This window comes from Bombus vancouverensis, chromosome 5 (genome assembly GCF_051014615.1).
Source record: "Bombus vancouverensis nearcticus chromosome 5, iyBomVanc1_principal, whole genome shotgun sequence".
NCBI classification, from domain to species: domain Eukaryota; kingdom Metazoa; phylum Arthropoda; class Insecta; order Hymenoptera; family Apidae; genus Bombus; species Bombus vancouverensis.
The window spans coordinates 9167945-9187028 of NC_134915.1; the positions used below are offsets into that span (position 1 = coordinate 9167945).

The window sequence follows — 19084 nt, forward strand, 5'->3', positions numbered from 1 at the left end:
AAATTCTATGAAGTCACGTGGTTTGCGACGCAGTGTAACCACGAGCAAGATAAAGCTACTGTCAACAGAGACGAATGAAACGTAGAAAGAGAAGGTTAAGTTTTGTTCTCGTTAAATTGAAAGAGTAAGAAAGAACAGTAGGTAAAGAGAAAGACAGTCGTATATACATCGGTAGTAAGGAAGGAGATGAAGGACTGAGAACGATAGAAACTATACGTGAAAAGACAAAGGATATCGTGAGAGCGAGAAAGAGAAAGATAAAGGAAGGAGAGAATAGGAAACGAAGAGAGGGACAGACGAAGGAACGAGCGGACAGACTGGCAGACGGACTTGTCCGACTCGCGATCTCGTGGCTGCGTTTCAGCTGCTGTCCCGTGTGCCGCTGTTCACCAGGCACATTCGAGCACCAGAGGCGCGCGACGTAGCAGTAGATATTCGGTTCGGTATAGAGAAAGAGGGGAAAATACGTACATATATATACATATTAATATATATATACTATACATACACGTATACACATACATACATACATACATACATACATACATACATACGTACATATATATATATATATATATATATATAGGAAAAGAGGGAAAGAGAAGTAAAAAGAAAAGAAAGAGAGAGATCGAAAAAGAGTAAGAACGAAGCGGGCGCCGTTACGATAAAAGAAGTTTTTCGGAGAGCGTATTCGGGAGCGTTCAATGGTCGAAGCAGCTATGCGCCACGCCGTCGTAGGGCTGTTAGCTAGCTAGTTCTGACTACGGGAGGTCTCGGGCCGCAGTTACGACCTCGAGAACGAGCGGGTTCGCCTCGCGAAGATGACCATAATAGTCTTTTTGATCGACACGTCGGCCTCCATGAATCAGAGGGCATATTTGGGCGGGCGACCCACGCTTTTGGATGTAGCCAAGAGCGCCGTGGAGACTTTCGTGAAGGTACGCTAGTCAGACAGCTTTCCCGGCCGGGAGATTCAATTGTGATTGCTGTGCCCAATCATTAGTTCGTGTGCCATTGTCAAAAAGAGCAACGTGTAATAACGGACTCCCTGCCTTTTACTTTCCTGCAACTCGTAATTTTTAATCGTTTAATCCTTTTTTCTTTTTTTTCTGTAGGTAAGACAAAGATCACCAGAGAGTCGTGGAGATCGTTACATGCTCCTGACCTTCGAAGATCCGCCCCAGAATATCAAGGTATGTTTTTCTTCGTATTACACTTGCTTTTACATTCGTATCTTTCACACTTTTTATCCTTTTCCCTTTTTCTTGTTCCTAAGATCATTGCATCTCTTTCTTACACGCACACATACGCTAGCTAACTACCATGTATAGTGTCTCATGCATAAAACTTTCAATTATATCTTTTCTCTCAAATATCTTTTCTGTTTTTCTTTTTAAATGCATCCATGATTCGTTGTCTTATATGACCAATCGATGCATTCATGCAGAATTGCCATGTTATTGGTCCCCTTCGATTGCTGAATAATTGATAGTCAGCAAGAAGGCAGCAAAGTGCAGCGTGCACTTGCCGTATCTTCTGTCCTCGGTTACGGAAGAGCAGCATTGTGGGTAGTAATACGCGAGTGGGGGCCTGCCCACGAGGGTTTCTTTCTTTATGGTTACGTGCGCGCCAAATTTACGAAATTGATATACACAATTTCGTTGATAAGACAAACTCACATGTGCTTTCCTTTTTAAATTTTAGAATCTATGCTTTGTTAATCCCTCTCCAACAAAAATTTTCTTTTAATTTTATAACAAAATTTTGATTTCATTCCATCCTATTCAATTTTGTGTTTATGAAATTTATTTATAAGTTGAAGTAGGTCTTTTTTTTCAGAATTGAACATGATGATCAATTAAGAATGGCCCAAGGTTGAAAGTTGTTATAAGGATTAAGGTACTGTCACCAGTTTGGTAATGGTAGAGAAGTAAAATAAGTTTTCCATATGACAGTGGATCCTGAGACAATAAAGAATTATCATGCATTGGATAGAAGTTAATGTAAATATTGTTGATACAATGATGAATTTAAAAAATCACCAATGTGATTGACAATGAACATTGTGAATTTTTTATGGCTATTCTTTATTGTCTGCATATTTAATGTTACATGGAGGTTCTCATTATTGCAGAATAATTTTCTTCTCCTCCATTGTTGCTAAACTTTAGTGACAGAACTCCAAACCTTGTAATAAGTTACAATTTTGTACCTTTCTTGAATCATTCCAATATGGAAGACATTTCAATAAGAACATATATGATTTTTTATATTATTATATTACGTTGAAGAAGAAATTGTTTTCTCTTGGTTTTGATATATAACTAAACAAATACTCTTTTCTTCTAGGCTGGATGGAAGGAAAATTTAGCAACTTTTATGAACGAGCTTAAAAATTTACAATGCATTGGGCTAACAACACTAGGTGCTGCTTTGAAACATGCTTTAGATGTCTTGAACATAAATCGTATGCAAACTGGCATAGATACATATGGACAGGGAAGATGTCCCTTTTATTTGGAACCATCAGTAATTGTTGTGATTACAGATGGAGGAAAATATACGACTAATAGTGGAGTTAATCAAGATGTAAGTTTCTTAATTGTATTTAAAAAGTAGAAATACCATCTTTTTCCTTTTTTATGGAAAAGATAATTGAAAAACAAAAAATGATTATTACAGTTTACACTACCAATGCACTCTCCTATACCGGGATCTGAACTAACCAAGGAGCCATTTAGATGGGATCAAAGATTATTTTCTTTGGTACTTCGTTTATCTGGAACTCCGGCTGTCGAAAGAGATACAGGTTTAGTGGCAAGTGATTCATCTCCTATAGATGCTATGTGTGAAGTTACTGGAGGTAAGGAAAAGAAAAATACTTTCATAAGATAATTTATTTTATTGCTGCTCATAAAAATACTGATATAAAAAATCTATTACTCATTGTAGGTCGTTCATATTGTATAACATCTTTTAGAATGATGATGCAATGTATAGACTCTTTGGTACAGAAGGTTCAGTCTGGTGTGGTAATAAATTTCGAAAAAATTGGACCAGATCCTCCATCTTTAAATAACGAAACACAACATGCAGACGACGATGAAAATGAGGATGAAAATAATACAACGAATGGAGCACGGACGTATCTTCCTAATCCAACGGTACCAGGAAACACAGCATGGCATTCTTGTAGAAGACTGATTTATGTCCCAAGATCTGCTCAGAAAGGTTTCGCGGTTGGATTCTGGCCGATACCTGAAAGTTTCTGGCCTGATCTGAGTGCTAGTTCTTTGCCGGCTAGATCGGCACATCCGAATGTAAAATTTACTTGCACCAGTCAAGAACCTATGGTGATAGAAAATCTTCCATTTGATAAATATGAATTAGAACCAAGTCCATTGACGCAGTACATATTAGCCAGAAAACAACCGACAATATGTTGGCAAGTTTTTGTGGCGAATTCTTACAAATCAAGTGAAGTGGGTCATCCATTTGGATATTTAAAAGCAAGCACTAATTTAACGTGCGTAAATTTGTTTGTCATGCCTTACAACTATCCAGTACTTTTGCCTTTGTTGGAAGAACTGTTTAAAGTGCATAGATTAAAACCAACGAATGAATGGCGAACACAATTTCAAAATTACATGAGAACAATGCCCACTTATTATGCAGCAGTAAGTTTTCAATTGATTATCAGAATATTTAATTACTTTATTAGTAAATTTGAATAATAGTGCAATTTTGTATTACAGTCCCTCAGGAGAGCTTTAACTAGAATGGGTGCACCTACACCATTAGCTCAAACATTAATACCTGATAATATGGATAATTCGTTATCCTATAGTGTCTTAAATTATTTAAAACGATTAAAAAATCAAGCTAAAATTGAATTTGATAGACTATGTAATGAAGTTCTTTCCAAACAACTTGCTACTGCCAATATGACAAAAAATTTAGTGAATGGTAGTACAACAGTAACAGAAGGTGTGAGGGTTATTCCTAGAACTCCTTTAAAAAAAGATTTGGTAAATATTTGTTATTATCTACCATATAAAAATATTTGTGTTCTTACAGAATTAATGTTGTTTTTTAATCTAATCTTCAGGTATCACATCCATTATTACAAGATAAATTTACCGGATTGAGGGATCAATTAAATGAATTTGGTGGTTTTGTAGTCGGATTAATTAGAAATCAACAACGTGGTGCGCATAGTTATAGGAACGCATTCGACGTTCCACGAAAATCTTTGTTAGATCAAGTTGTTAGAATGCGAGCCAACTTCCTGCAACCTGGGTTGCTGCATACAAAATTACTTGATGATGATTACGTTCACTCAATGCCCCTAGCACAAATGGGAAATTATCAAGAATATTTGAAACGTATGACTCCACCATTGAGAGAAATAGAAAGTGCTCCAGTTAGACAACATATGTTTGGTAATAGTTCAAAATATTTGATAACTAATCTAGTTATTTTAATTTAAAAATATCAAGTTTACATTTATGTTAAAAGAGTATCTAATTTCTTGTGATTAAATTCCAGGTAATCCATTCAAAATAGATAAAAGAATGATGGTCGACGAAGCGGATATTGATATGGTTGGTGCAACATCTTCAACTTCCAAGGGCGGTCTTAAACGTAGCTTGCCTGCATCGGATGGAGGAGGGTCGCCTGCTTCGAAACCACCGCCAAATAAACGAAAACCGGGTCCAATTCCTAAAGATGTAGTCGTACGGAGACCGTCGTATACGCCTACGAATACTCCACCGAGTTCGCCAGTACCATGGGTTGACGATACGAAAAATCAAGTGACCCCAACTGCCGACTCGAATCAAGTTTCATCAAATATAACAAATTCTACACCTAGTGTATCAAATGCGCCGTGTATTAATTCGCCGGAGAAATTAGTAAATGGCCTTGCAGAAATGCCAACAATACCAGTTTTCGAACCAATTCCAGTGGAACATACTAACAATCACATGGATGTTCCACCAACTTTAACACCGGTAGTTAATAATGTTGATACACCTAAGAGCGAAGTGAAAACCGAGAAAACGGAAAATGTTAAGAATGAGTGTAACAATCTACCTCTTAATGATTGTGTTGAAAATAGTGTGAGAGTTGAAAATTCGGTTGATGAACGATTGTCTAATCATATCGAAGAAAAACGCGAGTCCAAAGTAGAAAAAGACAAAGTTTTGACGAAAAAAGAATTGGAAGATATTAGAAGACATAATTTGTCCGTTCGAGAACTTGTATATAAGGAAGTGCGAAGAAGAGGTACAAGTAAGTTGAAATGGATACGTATTTCTATTATCTTTTTATGTATATCTATAGTCTATGAAGAAGGGAATCTACAAAATAATTTATACCAATAATTATAATCTTGTTTCAGATTATGAAACACTATTTTCACATTTACACCAAATTCAAGGGACTCTAGATATACGACTTGCATTTTTGCGAGATATTGTGAAAGAATCATTACGATTTAAAAGACGTAATTTGGCATCATTACTAGAAGATCATTTGAAAAATCTACAAGAAGATAACTGGACTGTAAACCATAAGGTGAATCACAATGGTGCCACAAAAATAAGTTAAGAATTCATTGCATAATCGGGGCATTATTTCGATAACGAAAAGTACGAATTCAGTGAATGAGATGCAGAAAGTATAAGAGGGATACAAAATACCCCAATAAAAGCAAGTCGTACATCTATAAAGCGATAAGCGTACTAGCGTTTAAGGATGTATGTTGCCAAGGCGCGAGAAGTGATAATAATTGTTAAATCTAATGAAACAAAATAGCATTCTGTACGTCAACCAAGGAGATATGATTTCAGTACTTCTCTTGTTCTTTATTTTGTTACTGTACAGTTGGTAGAAATATGTTTTGTTCTGTATGAAAGATCAGAAAATCTGTGTTGCGACAATAAAATCTTTTTAGCAACAATTTAATAACTTTATAAACATTATTTAACATTCTGGATATAAATTTATTATACAATTTGTAATAATTTTTTAGTTTTTGGATTTGATATTAGAGTAAAATTACTGTATGCTATTCTCATTATATCTTTCTTCTTATCTAAAAAAAAAAAAAAAAAAAGAAGAAAGAAAGAAAATTCATATAAATTTTAAGTCTCAAATGCAGGCATTTGGGATACTCCACATTTTGGGTAATAATTAACAATTGTAACTTCTTCTGTTTTTCAAATAAATTGATGTAAATATAACGCCCTGAAAAAGTACAACAGTATTAGAGTAGTACAATTTTACCAACTGTACGACCAAAATTAATAATAAATTTAAACAGAAATGACTATATGTTTTCTTTGACTAAGTTTTCTTTATATATTTTTTTTTTTTTCTAAGATTTTAGCATGTACTATATTGTGATCTAGTGTATAAATGCAGGTTCAAGGTCATTAACATATGTGGTTTGTAAATTTAGTTGTGTATATTATTAATAGTATGAAACTATTTGGGTCTGATTTTTATAAACTGGAAAGATGCTTAATATGCAACATTAAAAATTTAACACATATCTTTTGTTTAAAAAGAGGTTGTAAAAATTTAAATTTTGTAAGTAAAAGGTGCATATTATTTTATCATGTAATTTGCTAAATTAAAATACTTTGAAAATAGAACTTGTTTGATCATAACAAATCTTTCTTTTCTGATTTTTCTAGCTTTCTCAAAAATGGAATTTATTAAAACATTTTCAATGAAGGGTTGACAGTGCCAAATGCTATTGAAAAACGATTGTATTTATTTTTAATCCACTTCAACGATTTTGTTTCAAATGTATGTCTTATTAAAAAATAACAAACTATTGAACTGGCTGTAAAAATAAAATTCTTAATAAGAAAAGCCAGGTATATTTAAAATAAATTTTATTGTTATTACTTTAATCGTTATTTTACATTGAGTAGAAGTGGGTTGAAAAAAGGTATACAGTAATAGCAATGATTTATATAAATAATTAATAATGTCAAAGTCACTTGTTGCTATCTATAAGGAGTAATAGTGATTTGACCAAATATTAAGTGGATTGTCCTGGATTAAATGATCAGGCAGATTATCTTACCTATTAATCAATTAATTGAATCATGAGCATTATATGTGTACTAGAACTAAAGGAATTTCATCTGCACTGCATTCATTGTCATTATTCACATAAAAATAGGAGAAAGTTTTATGGGGCATACTAATAAATTACAACATATCATCTGTATCATTAAACAAATTTAAATATAAAGGGGCTTATTCTTTGATTTTCTCTGAATGCATTTTGATATAAAGATTATAATAATAGACATATATATTGCCCTTTTATATTTAAGGAATATTTTTTAAGTAAGATAATCAATCTGAACTTTTTTACAGGAACATTATATTCTGCTCTTTGTAAATTTAGTAGTGAAATTGTATATCAAATAGTATTTATTAATTGAAACCGTTAAATGTTTAATAAATTATTTTATAATAATGGAGCTTAGCTGAGTCTTGAAGACAATGATGCTAGACGCTTATTGGCTCCAAAGAGAAATTAATAAGAAAGTTGAATGAATATAACACAAAGTGCGATTCTATAATGAATTAATAGATGATAAGAAAAACTATGATGGGATAAGTAATACAATTACAAAATTTTTGTTATAGAAATTGTACTTTTTAATGTATTAATGTTTATTCAAGCAGATTAATTGAAGATGGTTATAAAAAATGTCAAAAATGTAGGAAAATACTTTGTACTATTTTGATTAAGATAACGCATCTTATAAGTTTATAAAAAAAGTGTTCGTTTGTAATTTTTTTCATGAAAGTGAATTTTATAATTCAAATATGTAAAAATCATTTTAAAAAATGAAAAATTATAAATTTAATACTTTTGCACATTAAAAAAGACTAAATTATATACTTTGAAGGAAAAGACTAGAAAAATATTAGTGTTTACAATTTTTTATGCCCTACAGTCCATTAAATTAAGATAATGATTTTATCAGCAAAATATCTTCAATTTACTTCTAAGTTCAATTCAAATTGTAATTTATTATATCCATATTATATATGTGTTCTTATTGTCTCCTTTAAAATACATTCAGTTGGTTATCCTTGTATCTAATGTATTAGTATGTGCGTTATTGTACATATACCACTGTAAATAAGCATATATTAACGGTTACTATCAAAAAACTTATATTGAAATGATTGTTCCATTTTTACGTTTATATTTAAAAAGAGAAATATAGCAAATAAGCTTAAAAAATAAATTAAAAGATAATTAAAACATTTTATATGGTGTGTTATTTTCATCTAATGTTTCAAATTAATTACGAAAATTATTCATTTACACATAAAATTTATGATCAAGTACTTGAATAATAAAAAGACGATTAATATACACTGGAATAGGTTATGTTTACCACACTTCGTACTGATATTATTTCAAGTTTGCTTTAAAATTTGTTCTAATATAAATACAGAATGTAAATAAAAGTTATATAATAAAAATAATAGTAAAAAATCCGAAAATCTATGCTCGACGATAATACCGATGATATTTATATCAAGTCAATGTGTCTTGTACGTAAACAATTACTGGTCACATAATCTATATACACAATCTATATAAACAATCTTATTTTATAAATGGAGACATTACATAACTTCTTTTAGTATTATTTAAGAATAAAAATTTATTGCGCAGTCATCGGAAGTTTATAGCGGCAGATAAATATACATTCACGTTAAACAATTTCATTTAATAAATAACACATTGATATTGAAATATTGTAACACAAAGTTGTGACAAAAAGTTAATAAACATCTATTGTTGGCTTGATTATATTTATAACAGAAAGTATATATAATATTGTAATATTAATATTTATACATCAAACATTTATTTTCCATAAAATTAACTAACATATGAAACTGACTTTATTATCAAACCTTTGGTATTTCTTCTTGAAATTTTAATTAAGCATAAATGTACAAATATATGTACACGTGTTTATCAACAGCATTAATAAAATTTCAATCAATAATATCAAAGTAAATGTCGATTACATCCGTTACTTCAGTTTCAAAATTTGAATCTACAATGCAACGTTACACACAATATATTTTATTGATATTGAAGAATATTAGTAACTAAATACTATATTTAAACGAAATACTCAGTTTATAAAATACTCTTATAAATAATATGGAAAAATTATTGTTAATAACTGATGATTTAAAGAAATGAGAAGTATCGATAAGTATAATCGATATTGGAGACTTTTAAAAAAATCGGCAAGTAGGATGATTGGAAGGGATGAGAGACGGTGACCGAGAGGCTCACATCAAAATGGCCGCATTTTAGTCTACAGACGATTTTTCTTTACTGTTTGCCAATAGCCGCATAAAGGGCCTGGCAGTGTTCCCTTAAGTGGCAGATCTGTTTCGCCGGAAATTTCGCTGTCGAATAATCTGAAAATTTTCGTGAAATAGAATAAACTTTGGTAAGAAAATTCAACCGCATAATTCCGCTGCCAAATAGCCGGGCCAAGCCCATTGTCTATTGACTAGTTCATTAGAACAGAAATTTCTTACTCGCGATTAACGCTGTTACGCCTATCAATTATAAACGAATCTTTCTAAATACAGCTCGTAATATGTGTAATATGATTTACATGTACAATTACTGTCAAATATCTATTACCTCTGAATTACTCATTGTTTTTAACATTACAATGTCATTTTCATGCAATATATTAGTTTACCTAAAATAACAAAATCAAAAGTATGCCGTTTATGTGTAATACTTACATTGATGAAGTAATACTTATTCTTTATATTAGAATAGTCAATGCAGAAGAAATATCATTACAAATATGTCATCTTAGAATAAAAGATGGTATCACCCTAAACTCTTTTGTTTTAAATGAATTTGGTACAATATTTTTTATTCAATATCTTTATTCATTTTAGGTTTTGCATAATTTTTGTACATGATGTTACGTCACCAACATCACACAATGCAAAACCAACTTCGAGATCATAACAGGTTTGTAATATAATATAGAATTCTTTGTAGTTCATACCAGAGTATGATGTATATTTAAATATTTTTATTTCATAATGATAAAATATGAAGTGATCACTAAATACTAAATACTTAAATTTTTATATTTATTTTATTTGATGTTTTATTAGAATGGGTGGTCCGATGCGTCCTATGCAGCAGGCAAATATGGCCCCTTTACATCAGCCTCAGCATCCGTTACCGCATCGGAATCCACATCAACAAATACTGTCCATGCCCCCCCATCAACAACACATTCATCACATGCAACATCCTGGACCACCACATGGAAATCCAAGGCAACCAATGTTGATGGGCATGAATGCACATAATGCGAATGGTACATTGAATAAATTATAGCGTGTTATCGTACATTAGTAAATTATTTTTAATACTAGAAAGCTAACTAACATGGGTCACTTCTTTTAGGCACCATGGTTAGCGTCAGTCTAAAGGATCAAGCAAATACTGTTTCTGTGACTCTACAAAATCCAAATGTACCACCACCACAGTATCCACCACCGCAAAATAATCAACGAAATCCCCCGCCTCCGCAACACATTCAACAACCGCAAAGCATAGAATCAAATAAACCAACTACAAATGAAACAAACAGTGGAGAGTCCAGAGATCAAAGTCCACCTACTCAAAATCACGTTAATGTGACTGATTCAGCTTTGGCAAACATGAAAGAAAAAACACCAATGTGCTTATTGAATGAGTTAGCACGTTTTAATAAAATTCAGCATCAATATAGGTTGACTAATGAACAAGGACCAGCGCACAAAAAGCGATTTACGGTAACGCTAAAGTTGGGCGAAGAAGAATATGTTGCTGAAGGTCCTAGCATAAAAAAAGCTCAGCACAGTGCTGCTACTGAAGCATTAACGAAGACGTGGTATCAACGACCTCCGCCAAAACCTACAAAGACTATGAGAGTTGGACACCCGGGGAAATGTTTCGGCGGGCCTGGTATACTGATTACAAAAAATATATTCAGAAAATGTAAATATTATGAAGTTTTAAACTCTTCTCTCCATTATAGGAAATTTGCCACCAACTGTTGAATTAAATGCTTTGGCTATGAAAAGAGGAGAAGCCACTGTCTATACTTTTAGACAAGCTCCACCAGCAGGATTACAACAATATGTTACAAACGGTTTAGGACACTTTCCTCGAATATTTAATCCACGTTTTCCTACATATAATCGAGGTTTCCATACAGAACCTCAATTATATCTTGTATCTTTGAAGGTAAAAGAGTAATAAACACATCATTATAATTGTATTTCTGGATACAAAATTTTATTCAAAACATTAATTTATAGGTAGGAGAACGTGAATTTATTGGTAGAGGTCTGACAGGTCAAGCAGCACGACATGATGCGGCAAGCAAAGCTTTAGAACAATTGCGCCAATTGCCATTACCAGAAGAAATAGCAAATAATTGTAACAGTGGCGAAAACGGTACATTAGGTGAAGCTAAAGATCCAATTGCAGAATTGAAGAGCCCTGTATCATTAGTTCACGAAAAAGCATTAAAACGTGGCTTACCTGTTAGTTTTGAAGTTGTGTCAGAAATTGGTAAGCCTCATATTCGGACATTCAGGACGAAATGTACTGTTGGAGATAAAGTTACATTAGGAGAAGGACCTTCAAAGAAAGTAAGTCTTTTTGTATTTAAAATATAACATATTTTATATAGGTTCTTTGTACTAAACTAAAAAGCATGTGATATATAATACATTTGCGATTCAACGCATAGGTATCGAAGAAACACGCAGCGGAGTTCATGTTAGAAGAACTTAATCGTCTACCTCCATTGCCTGAAACTATTCAAAATCGTTTAGTACGTGTGAAACGCAAACCACCGGCAACAAAGAAAAAGTCGCGAAATCTTATAAAAGTTTATCAAGAACCACGTTCTGACTCTGACTCTGCAGAAGAAGTTAATCCAGTTTCGCGATTGGATCAAATACAACAAGCTAAACGAGAGAAGGAACCTGTCTATAATCTGATTGAAGAAAAAGGTGCTCCGAGGCGAAAAGAATTCGTTATGGAGGTTACTATGGGACAATATTCTGCTCAAGGAATCGGTCCTAATAAAAAGTTGGCTAAGAGAGCTGCGGCTGAAGCTCTTTTAACACAGTTAGGTTACACTAAGCCCCAACCACAACCGACGAAGCCATCGATTAAAACCGGAGAAAGTGAAAATGCTGAACAAAAACCTCGAAAAGTTACCTTCCTAGAAGATGAGCAGATCAATGAAACTCAATCTCATCCACCAGTAGGAGGTAAGATAATGTACACTTAATAACAATTTTTATAACATCCATTATGTACAAATTATGAATACTAAAAGTTAAAAATCACATTATTTGGTATAATACATAAGTGTCCTCAAAAATTTTTACATTAATCAGGAACTATTGGACGTCAGTTAGTACCTGGACTTTTATTAGTAGACGGAGGTCAGGAATCTAAATTAGGCAGTGGACCTAGCGTACAAATTGTTGCTGAAGAACTACGAGGACAACAGCAACAAAACCCACCCACTGTTTCTCCCAAAGATCAATTGAAATATCTGTCTCAGTTATTTAATTTCAGCGTGGAATTTAACGATTTTCCAAAGGTATATATAGCTATCTTCGTCTATAATTTAAAATATAATAGCAAATAATACATGTAGTTGTATATAATGTGGAATAACAAATTAATAATCAATTTTGTTTTCAGGGAGCAGTAAACAAAGAATATCTATCACTTGTAACATTAAGTACAGATCCACCACAAGTTTGTCATGGCAATGGGCCAACAAGAACTGCGAGCCGTAATCAAGCAGCATTGAAAGCTCTATGTACTTTAAGTAAGCTGGGTCTTGATAATGCATCCAACTCACAAACAAAAAAAGAAAAAGGTGCGTCTGGGGATGGAATACATATTAGTATTCAAGTTAAAAACAATATAATGGATGGAGCTATTGATAAGTAGTTATATAGTATTTAAGATTTACATATAAGCTTAATTTACATTGCCCTTTTAAGGCATTGCAAAGGAAAATTAATTTAAGGACATTTCAAAAAGTCATTGATGAGAACAATATAAATGTCTGAAAACAAAACTTAAAAGATATGTGATTTCATTATAGGTTTAGTATTAATAGTAAACATTAATATTAAACCTTAATGTTAAATCTTCTGAAATACTATGATAAAATTTTTCATAGTATTTAATTTGTTAAATAGACAGGCGTAAGAGTCATTGTTTCCAGTATTGTGTGTTTCTAATATTTTTTATTATATATCATCAATTTTTTATTCCTATTAGTATGTATGTTGTTTTTATGTGTATATTTTCCTTTAAAAAAATTATTTTTTATATAGTATTAATCATGTGTTCCATTTTTATTAATGTATTTACATATATTACAGTTGTTGAATGAACTAATCGGAGGGAGAATGAGTCTTCTTGATCTATCTTTCTTGGGCCTTATTGCACGGTAACTTCGATATTGAATCACCGATGACTCTCGATCTTCATACATAACGCCATTGCTTCTTTAACTTAACGGATCGCGGATTTTGAAGATCAGTAGCTTTTTATGAAGGATAAATCTTTTGCAGTGCCTTAATCGCATCAAAAAATTGCTCAAGCACCAATAAATAATACAGTCTTCTTTCTTCTCCTTTTTCTTCTTTTCTTTCGCGGCAACTGATCGTTTGCAGCAGCCTTTCATGGATTTCTGCAACGATTATAAATATGGCACGAAGAATTTGTATCTACAATTGCGTAAATGAATATATATAATTTAAATCATATTTTTTACGCTTAAACATATAATAACGTCTTGAAGTAAGAGGTGTTATTGGTGCTTGATCAAGATTGTGATCTTAACAGTGATTATTGATTCTATTATATTTATTATAACAATTTCATTGATAGGGTCACAATCAGTAAACATAAACTGTTTAAACATCGTAAATGAAATGGTCATTTTCCAGAGAGTCGTGGTTTATGATCATAAAAGCATTGTAGAAACATTAAGCGAAAAATATTGAAATCTGAGATGAAATGCGGCCATCTCCTAATTTCTTTATTTAATCCTTGGCTTTCTCATTCTCGCGAATAAAATGTCTTTTATGTCTTATTACCTACTATGAACGCGTACAAATCAGTGAAACAATTTCATGATCTTCATTTAGATTCATTTACATAGATGTAAAGCAACTTTAATAGACTAGTCTTATTCCGTATAAAAAACTCAATGTTTTGTTGAGCGAAATGAAATTCTTAATAATGATTAATTTTGAAATTATATATAGTGATCAATACAAGAGAAGCGCATTTTCCAAAATGAGATTCAGCAAGAAATTGAAAAGAATTATGTGTATTAAGTGTCTCCAACTGAGAAAACAGTTTTTTATCATCGTAATATTCACCAAATGCTTAAGGATGCTTTATTAAATCAATTTAATTATAATGATTTACAAGATTGCACACAGGTAAATAATACAAAGATGATACAGGTTTGGCAATTGGTTGGGGACTCTTTAAACGTATTCGATTGTTCTCCGAGTTTTTGTTTTAGAATTTGTAAAATTGAAGAAAGGTAATGTGATATATTCATATTATTGCCCCAATTTGCTTTTCTATGGGGCCTAGAAGCACTCTGGGGTTATATTCGTGTTTTACAAGATATTGAGAAGTAAAGGATATTCAAATTTTCATACATCCGTTATCTAAAACGAAAATGGAAGATAATCTGGATGTATTGGAAATTATAGATAAGATGGTAATAATTCAAAATTTGTCTCGTTGAATCATGGTTATTAATAAAATATGTTTGATTTAATTATATTCAAGATTCCGATGAGACTACGCTAAAGGGACAACGTCGTCGAATTTTGTCTTATTGCCAGAAGCTTATAACGATACTAAATTGGTCATGATATAAAGAATATCCAATAATGAATGAAGATAATGTCGAGAAATAGAGTTCGTTCTATCTATATAAGAACAAAAGAAAATAATACTATTATATGATTCTCTTATGAAGACTTATCTTATATTCATTATTCTCACTTCATCAATCTACAGATTTCTTAAATATTAATGAACCCTTAAACAAAAAGGAAGGAAAAAGAACATAAACAAATGATCGTAAAATTTCAGTAAAGCAATTGATTACTTTTCCACGATATGTAATACGCTCTGTATCATGGAGATGAGAGGAAAGAAGGGTTACTTATATCATTTATAATATTTTATTCTTTCAGATAACCATTCATAACGCAAAACCTTCCGAATAATTTATAGCTCACTCGAGGACGAGTTAATGAATGTTCCTTTTTCTGAAATATCGCTTCATAGGTGAGCCTTCCTTCTTCACGTGGGATTCAGTGTTCCAAATAAAAGAAACAATGAAAAAGAGTCGTGGTGAACCTCTTTCGCATAGTTTTTTCAGTAAAAAAAGTAAGAAAATGAAAGAAAAAGAGAAACATGAATCCTACGAAAATGTACCCCTGTTGCAGGACCTATTTTATCCGCGTAAACTGTAATACAATAGTTAGTCATAATAATAAGCGAATAAAGTATTAATTACTAAGATGTCTGAAGTGGAAGTATCTCGATGGAACACAACGATTAATGTGATTCCGAGAAAATGTGGATGCATTAGAATAAAAGGTGACGATCTATAGTTTGCTCAACGAGACAAGAGAGTAGACATAAACGTGGTGATTCCAGTCACAGCAATCACATTTTATTCGTGTCTACTCTTTCATCTCGTTGGGCAGACCATAAATACTTATTTTACAAGTAACTCTTTCCTTTTAAATCTGTAACTATCGGACAATTGTACTATTGGAACGGAAATTTATATACCTGACTATTATTAAACTGTAAATTATTATGTCGTAAAAACATACGTACTTCGTTTTGTGTTCCAACTTATTGATAAATAAATGCACAAAAATTTCAATTTAGTATTTTCAACAATTAAAGCGATTTTATGTTCGTATAATTAAAACATTAAGTTTATGTGAATTGTGTACCGATAGTTAAAGAAATTATTTCAATGAAAGTAGTTGAAAATGTAAGTGAATTATCCAAAAATTTCTATTAAAAAAACGTTTAAACGACCCGTTAATTTAATCTGATAATGCTGTATATGTTTATGTTAAAAGAATGCTTTCCTAATGATGGGAAAAAGGATCATACTATGCGATTTATTGTTTTTAATGTTGTGGTATAGAAAATGAAAGTTGCGCTTAAAATAAATCAGTTACTTTGTTTTTTCTTATTTATTCCTTAAGAGAATACAGTTATAAAATGTAATTTTCAGTAATATCGAGCAAAGAAAAAGCATGATCGAACGGGAAAAAGACTAAGAAATAAATAATGGCAGTAAAGATTTTACACTGATAAAGTTTTTTATGGCGAAAAATCGTTAACTCTCTTTTAAAGAATGGTCATCTAATACGTAGATATCTATTGCTTATTTAAACTTTATCGGTTTGTATTTGACATCAATAAACGACTGTAAAAACTTTGAAATGCATTATATTTTTGTTTTATACATCTGAAATTTAATTCTAACAAGTACAATCGTACATCGTCCATATTTTAAATTTAAATTGCCAATATCGAACAACTGAAATCGATAAATTCGAGATAATCGATCGATTTTCGATATAGCTGTAAATTTAACGGCAACATTGATCAAACACAAACGGTATAGGTTATGTTTATCGCTAAAGTTATTTAGCAAATCAAATTTCTCAAAGAAGATGTCGATTTAAACTAGAAATGCTTTTGTTGATTGAATAATGTTAAGTATTATGTGGAAATCACCTTTTAAGAATAAATCTATTAAAAACATGTAACTTTTTAGTGAACCTCAAGTCATAAAATGAAAGGTTAAGTTACAGATAAAAACGAAAGCATAAAATTCATTGAGATCTCTTGACGCATGTCTGTGAACAAGAAACACGACAGAAAGAACTATTTTTTAGATTAACAAAGACAAAAATAAGCAAGTGAACATGTTTAAAAATACATTTCAAAGTGGATTTTTATCAATATTGTATAGTATTGGTAGCAAACCATTACAAATTTGGGATAAAAAAGTAAGAAACGGACATATAAAACGAATTACAGATAATGATATACAAAGTTTAGTATTGGAAATATTGGGCAGTAATGTTAGTACTACATATATAACTTGCCCAGCAGATCCCAGAAAAACTTTGGGTATAAAATTACCATTTCTAGTGATGATAATTAAGAATTTAAAGAAATATTTTACTTTTGAAGTCCAGGTAAGAAAATATTTAACTAATCGTGTGTAACAGAATACAATATATCAAATGATCATAAATATTTGACTTTAGGTTATTGATGACAAGAATGTGCGCCGTAGATTTCGTGCTAGTAATTATCAATCTACAACTAGAGTAAAACCATTTATTTGTACAATGCCAATGAGACTGGATGATGGATGGAATCAGATTCAGTTTAATTTAGCTGATTTTACTAGACGTGCATATGGAACAAATTATGTGGAAACATTAAGAGTTCAAATCCATGCAAACTGTAGAATACGAAGAGTATACTTTTCTGATAGATTATATTCTGAAGATGAATTACCAGCAGAATTTAAATTATTTTTGCCAATTCAAAATAAGGCAAAATGTTAAGTTAGTACTAATTTCTTAACACTTTACAAAAATGTTTAAGAAGAAACAAGAATAAACAACAAATATTTATAAATTAATCAATTTCGTGACTTTTATTGATAGTTCATACTTATTTAATAAATATATGTTTAATACATTAACAAATTACCATGTTACAACAATGATATGTTTCATTAAATATATTTCATTTTTGACGTATATATATTTCTGTTAAACATTACAGTACAAATTATATTAAAAGATATGTTTATTAAGTAATGATGACATAATGCGTACATACGGTAATTCCATTTATATTCAATTAATCACCTTAATTGTATTTTTTATTCAATAAAAGGTATGAGTTAATTGGTTAATTACTTGTATTTTTTGTATGAAGCAAAATTTAATTTTTGTTACTGAGACAAATGATATAAATTCATAAAAATAACTTATGTTCGAAACATTCGTTTATCTATTAACCTTAAGAGCATAATTCTCCTAAAATTAAGAGATCACACTTTGCTATATTAATCAAAAATAACATTTTCTTTATGTATAACGAAACATAGTAAAAAATATATAATCTTTTGCAGAAATTTCATATAAAACTATATAATTTAAATGTTAATGATATAAATAAGAAGAAAACACATACGCATTAAAAAAGGAGAAAGCACATACGTACATTAAAAACTGCAGAAAACAAGATAGCAGTTGCATATACTTGGAAAGTGTATTAATTGCTAATTATTAAGTATTGATTTTTTTAAATGGGGACGTAGCATATCAAGGGGGAGGCTGTTCGTTCGCAAGTACCTGGAACTATTTTTCACTGCGACAAAAACATCTACATTCATCCCTTCTACCATGAGGCGTAGTAATACATGCTCAGAAAAATGGCGGGAAAGTTTGGAAAAATTGTCATTAAATTTATCGATGTGGCGCAATTTCTAAGAAATATATCGATCGAGATCTATTTCTAGTGAGATAAATTCACAATTCTATAAAGGCGGAGAGTATAAAACAACTCCGATGAATCATTGACGAAGAAAATAAAAAATACGAACGAATGAATCAAAGAAGATGGCGGACCAATTAAGAGTACCGCGTTGATACATTTTATTCTTTATTTCTAGCAAAGGGTAGTATTTTAGAAATACGAATTCATGGATCCACGTGAAATCTTTAATTCCTGCCTAAATAACGATCGAATGATAATAAAATACATTATAATATTCTAATAGCAAATATCGGTTAATACGACCGGAATCCATAAATAAAACAATTGGATATATACATATGTTTTTCAAATCGACGAATG

The 19084-nt window shown here is 31.3% G+C and overlaps 3 protein-coding genes and 1 long non-coding RNA gene across 8 annotated transcripts; 3 read left to right on the forward strand and 1 right to left on the reverse strand.

Moving 5' to 3' along the window:
* The first annotated feature begins 75 nt into the window (after nt 1-75).
* On the forward strand, nt 76-8689 carry IntS6 (integrator complex subunit 6). 4 transcript variants are annotated; one of them, XM_076618779.1, is made up of 10 exons: nt 76-467; nt 587-938; nt 1116-1193; nt 2350-2589; nt 2683-2863; nt 2953-3677; nt 3756-4028; nt 4109-4442; nt 4549-5292; nt 5402-8686. In XM_076618779.1, exons 2-10 carry the CDS (start codon nt 822-824, stop codon nt 5608-5610), a joined length of 2901 nt encoding a protein of 966 aa, XP_076474894.1. In that variant the 5' UTR covers nt 76-467; nt 587-821; the 3' UTR covers nt 5611-8686. The 4 variants fall into 4 exon arrangements, with proteins under 4 accessions (XP_076474894.1, XP_033198768.2, XP_076474895.1 ...); XM_033342877.2 differs by having other exon boundaries at nt 76-938; XM_076618781.1 differs by lacking the exons at nt 76-467; nt 587-938 and adding an exon at nt 945-1033.
* Nucleotides 8690-9333: 644 nt separating this feature from the next.
* Nucleotides 9334-16363, forward strand: stau (double-stranded RNA-binding protein Staufen). Of its 2 annotated transcripts, XM_033342954.2 has the most exons (10): nt 9334-9521; nt 9991-10066; nt 10216-10424; nt 10514-11056; nt 11130-11338; nt 11413-11748; nt 11850-12378; nt 12508-12716; nt 12821-13001; nt 13516-16363. In XM_033342954.2, exons 2-10 carry the CDS (start codon nt 10011-10013, stop codon nt 13524-13526), a joined length of 2283 nt encoding a protein of 760 aa, XP_033198845.1. In that variant the 5' UTR covers nt 9334-9521; nt 9991-10010; the 3' UTR covers nt 13527-16363. The 2 variants fall into 2 exon arrangements, with proteins under 2 accessions (XP_033198845.1, XP_033198836.1); XM_033342945.2 differs by having other exon boundaries at nt 12821-16363.
* Nucleotides 13453-18561, reverse strand: LOC143302731 (uncharacterized). The gene is made up of 2 exons (XR_013058487.1): nt 18449-18561; nt 13453-18261 (listed from the first exon to the last, which is right to left on the reverse strand). It is a non-coding gene; the product is annotated as an uncharacterized LOC143302731 (long non-coding RNA).
* Bug22 (cilia- and flagella-associated protein 20) lies at nt 16787-17858 on the forward strand. Its single transcript, XM_033343324.2, has 2 exons — nt 16787-17403; nt 17476-17858. The coding sequence occupies exons 1-2, from the start codon at nt 17128-17130 to the stop codon at nt 17779-17781; spliced, it is 582 nt and encodes a 193-aa protein (XP_033199215.1). The 5' UTR covers nt 16787-17127; the 3' UTR covers nt 17782-17858.
* Nucleotides 18562-19084: the final 523 nt, after the last annotated feature.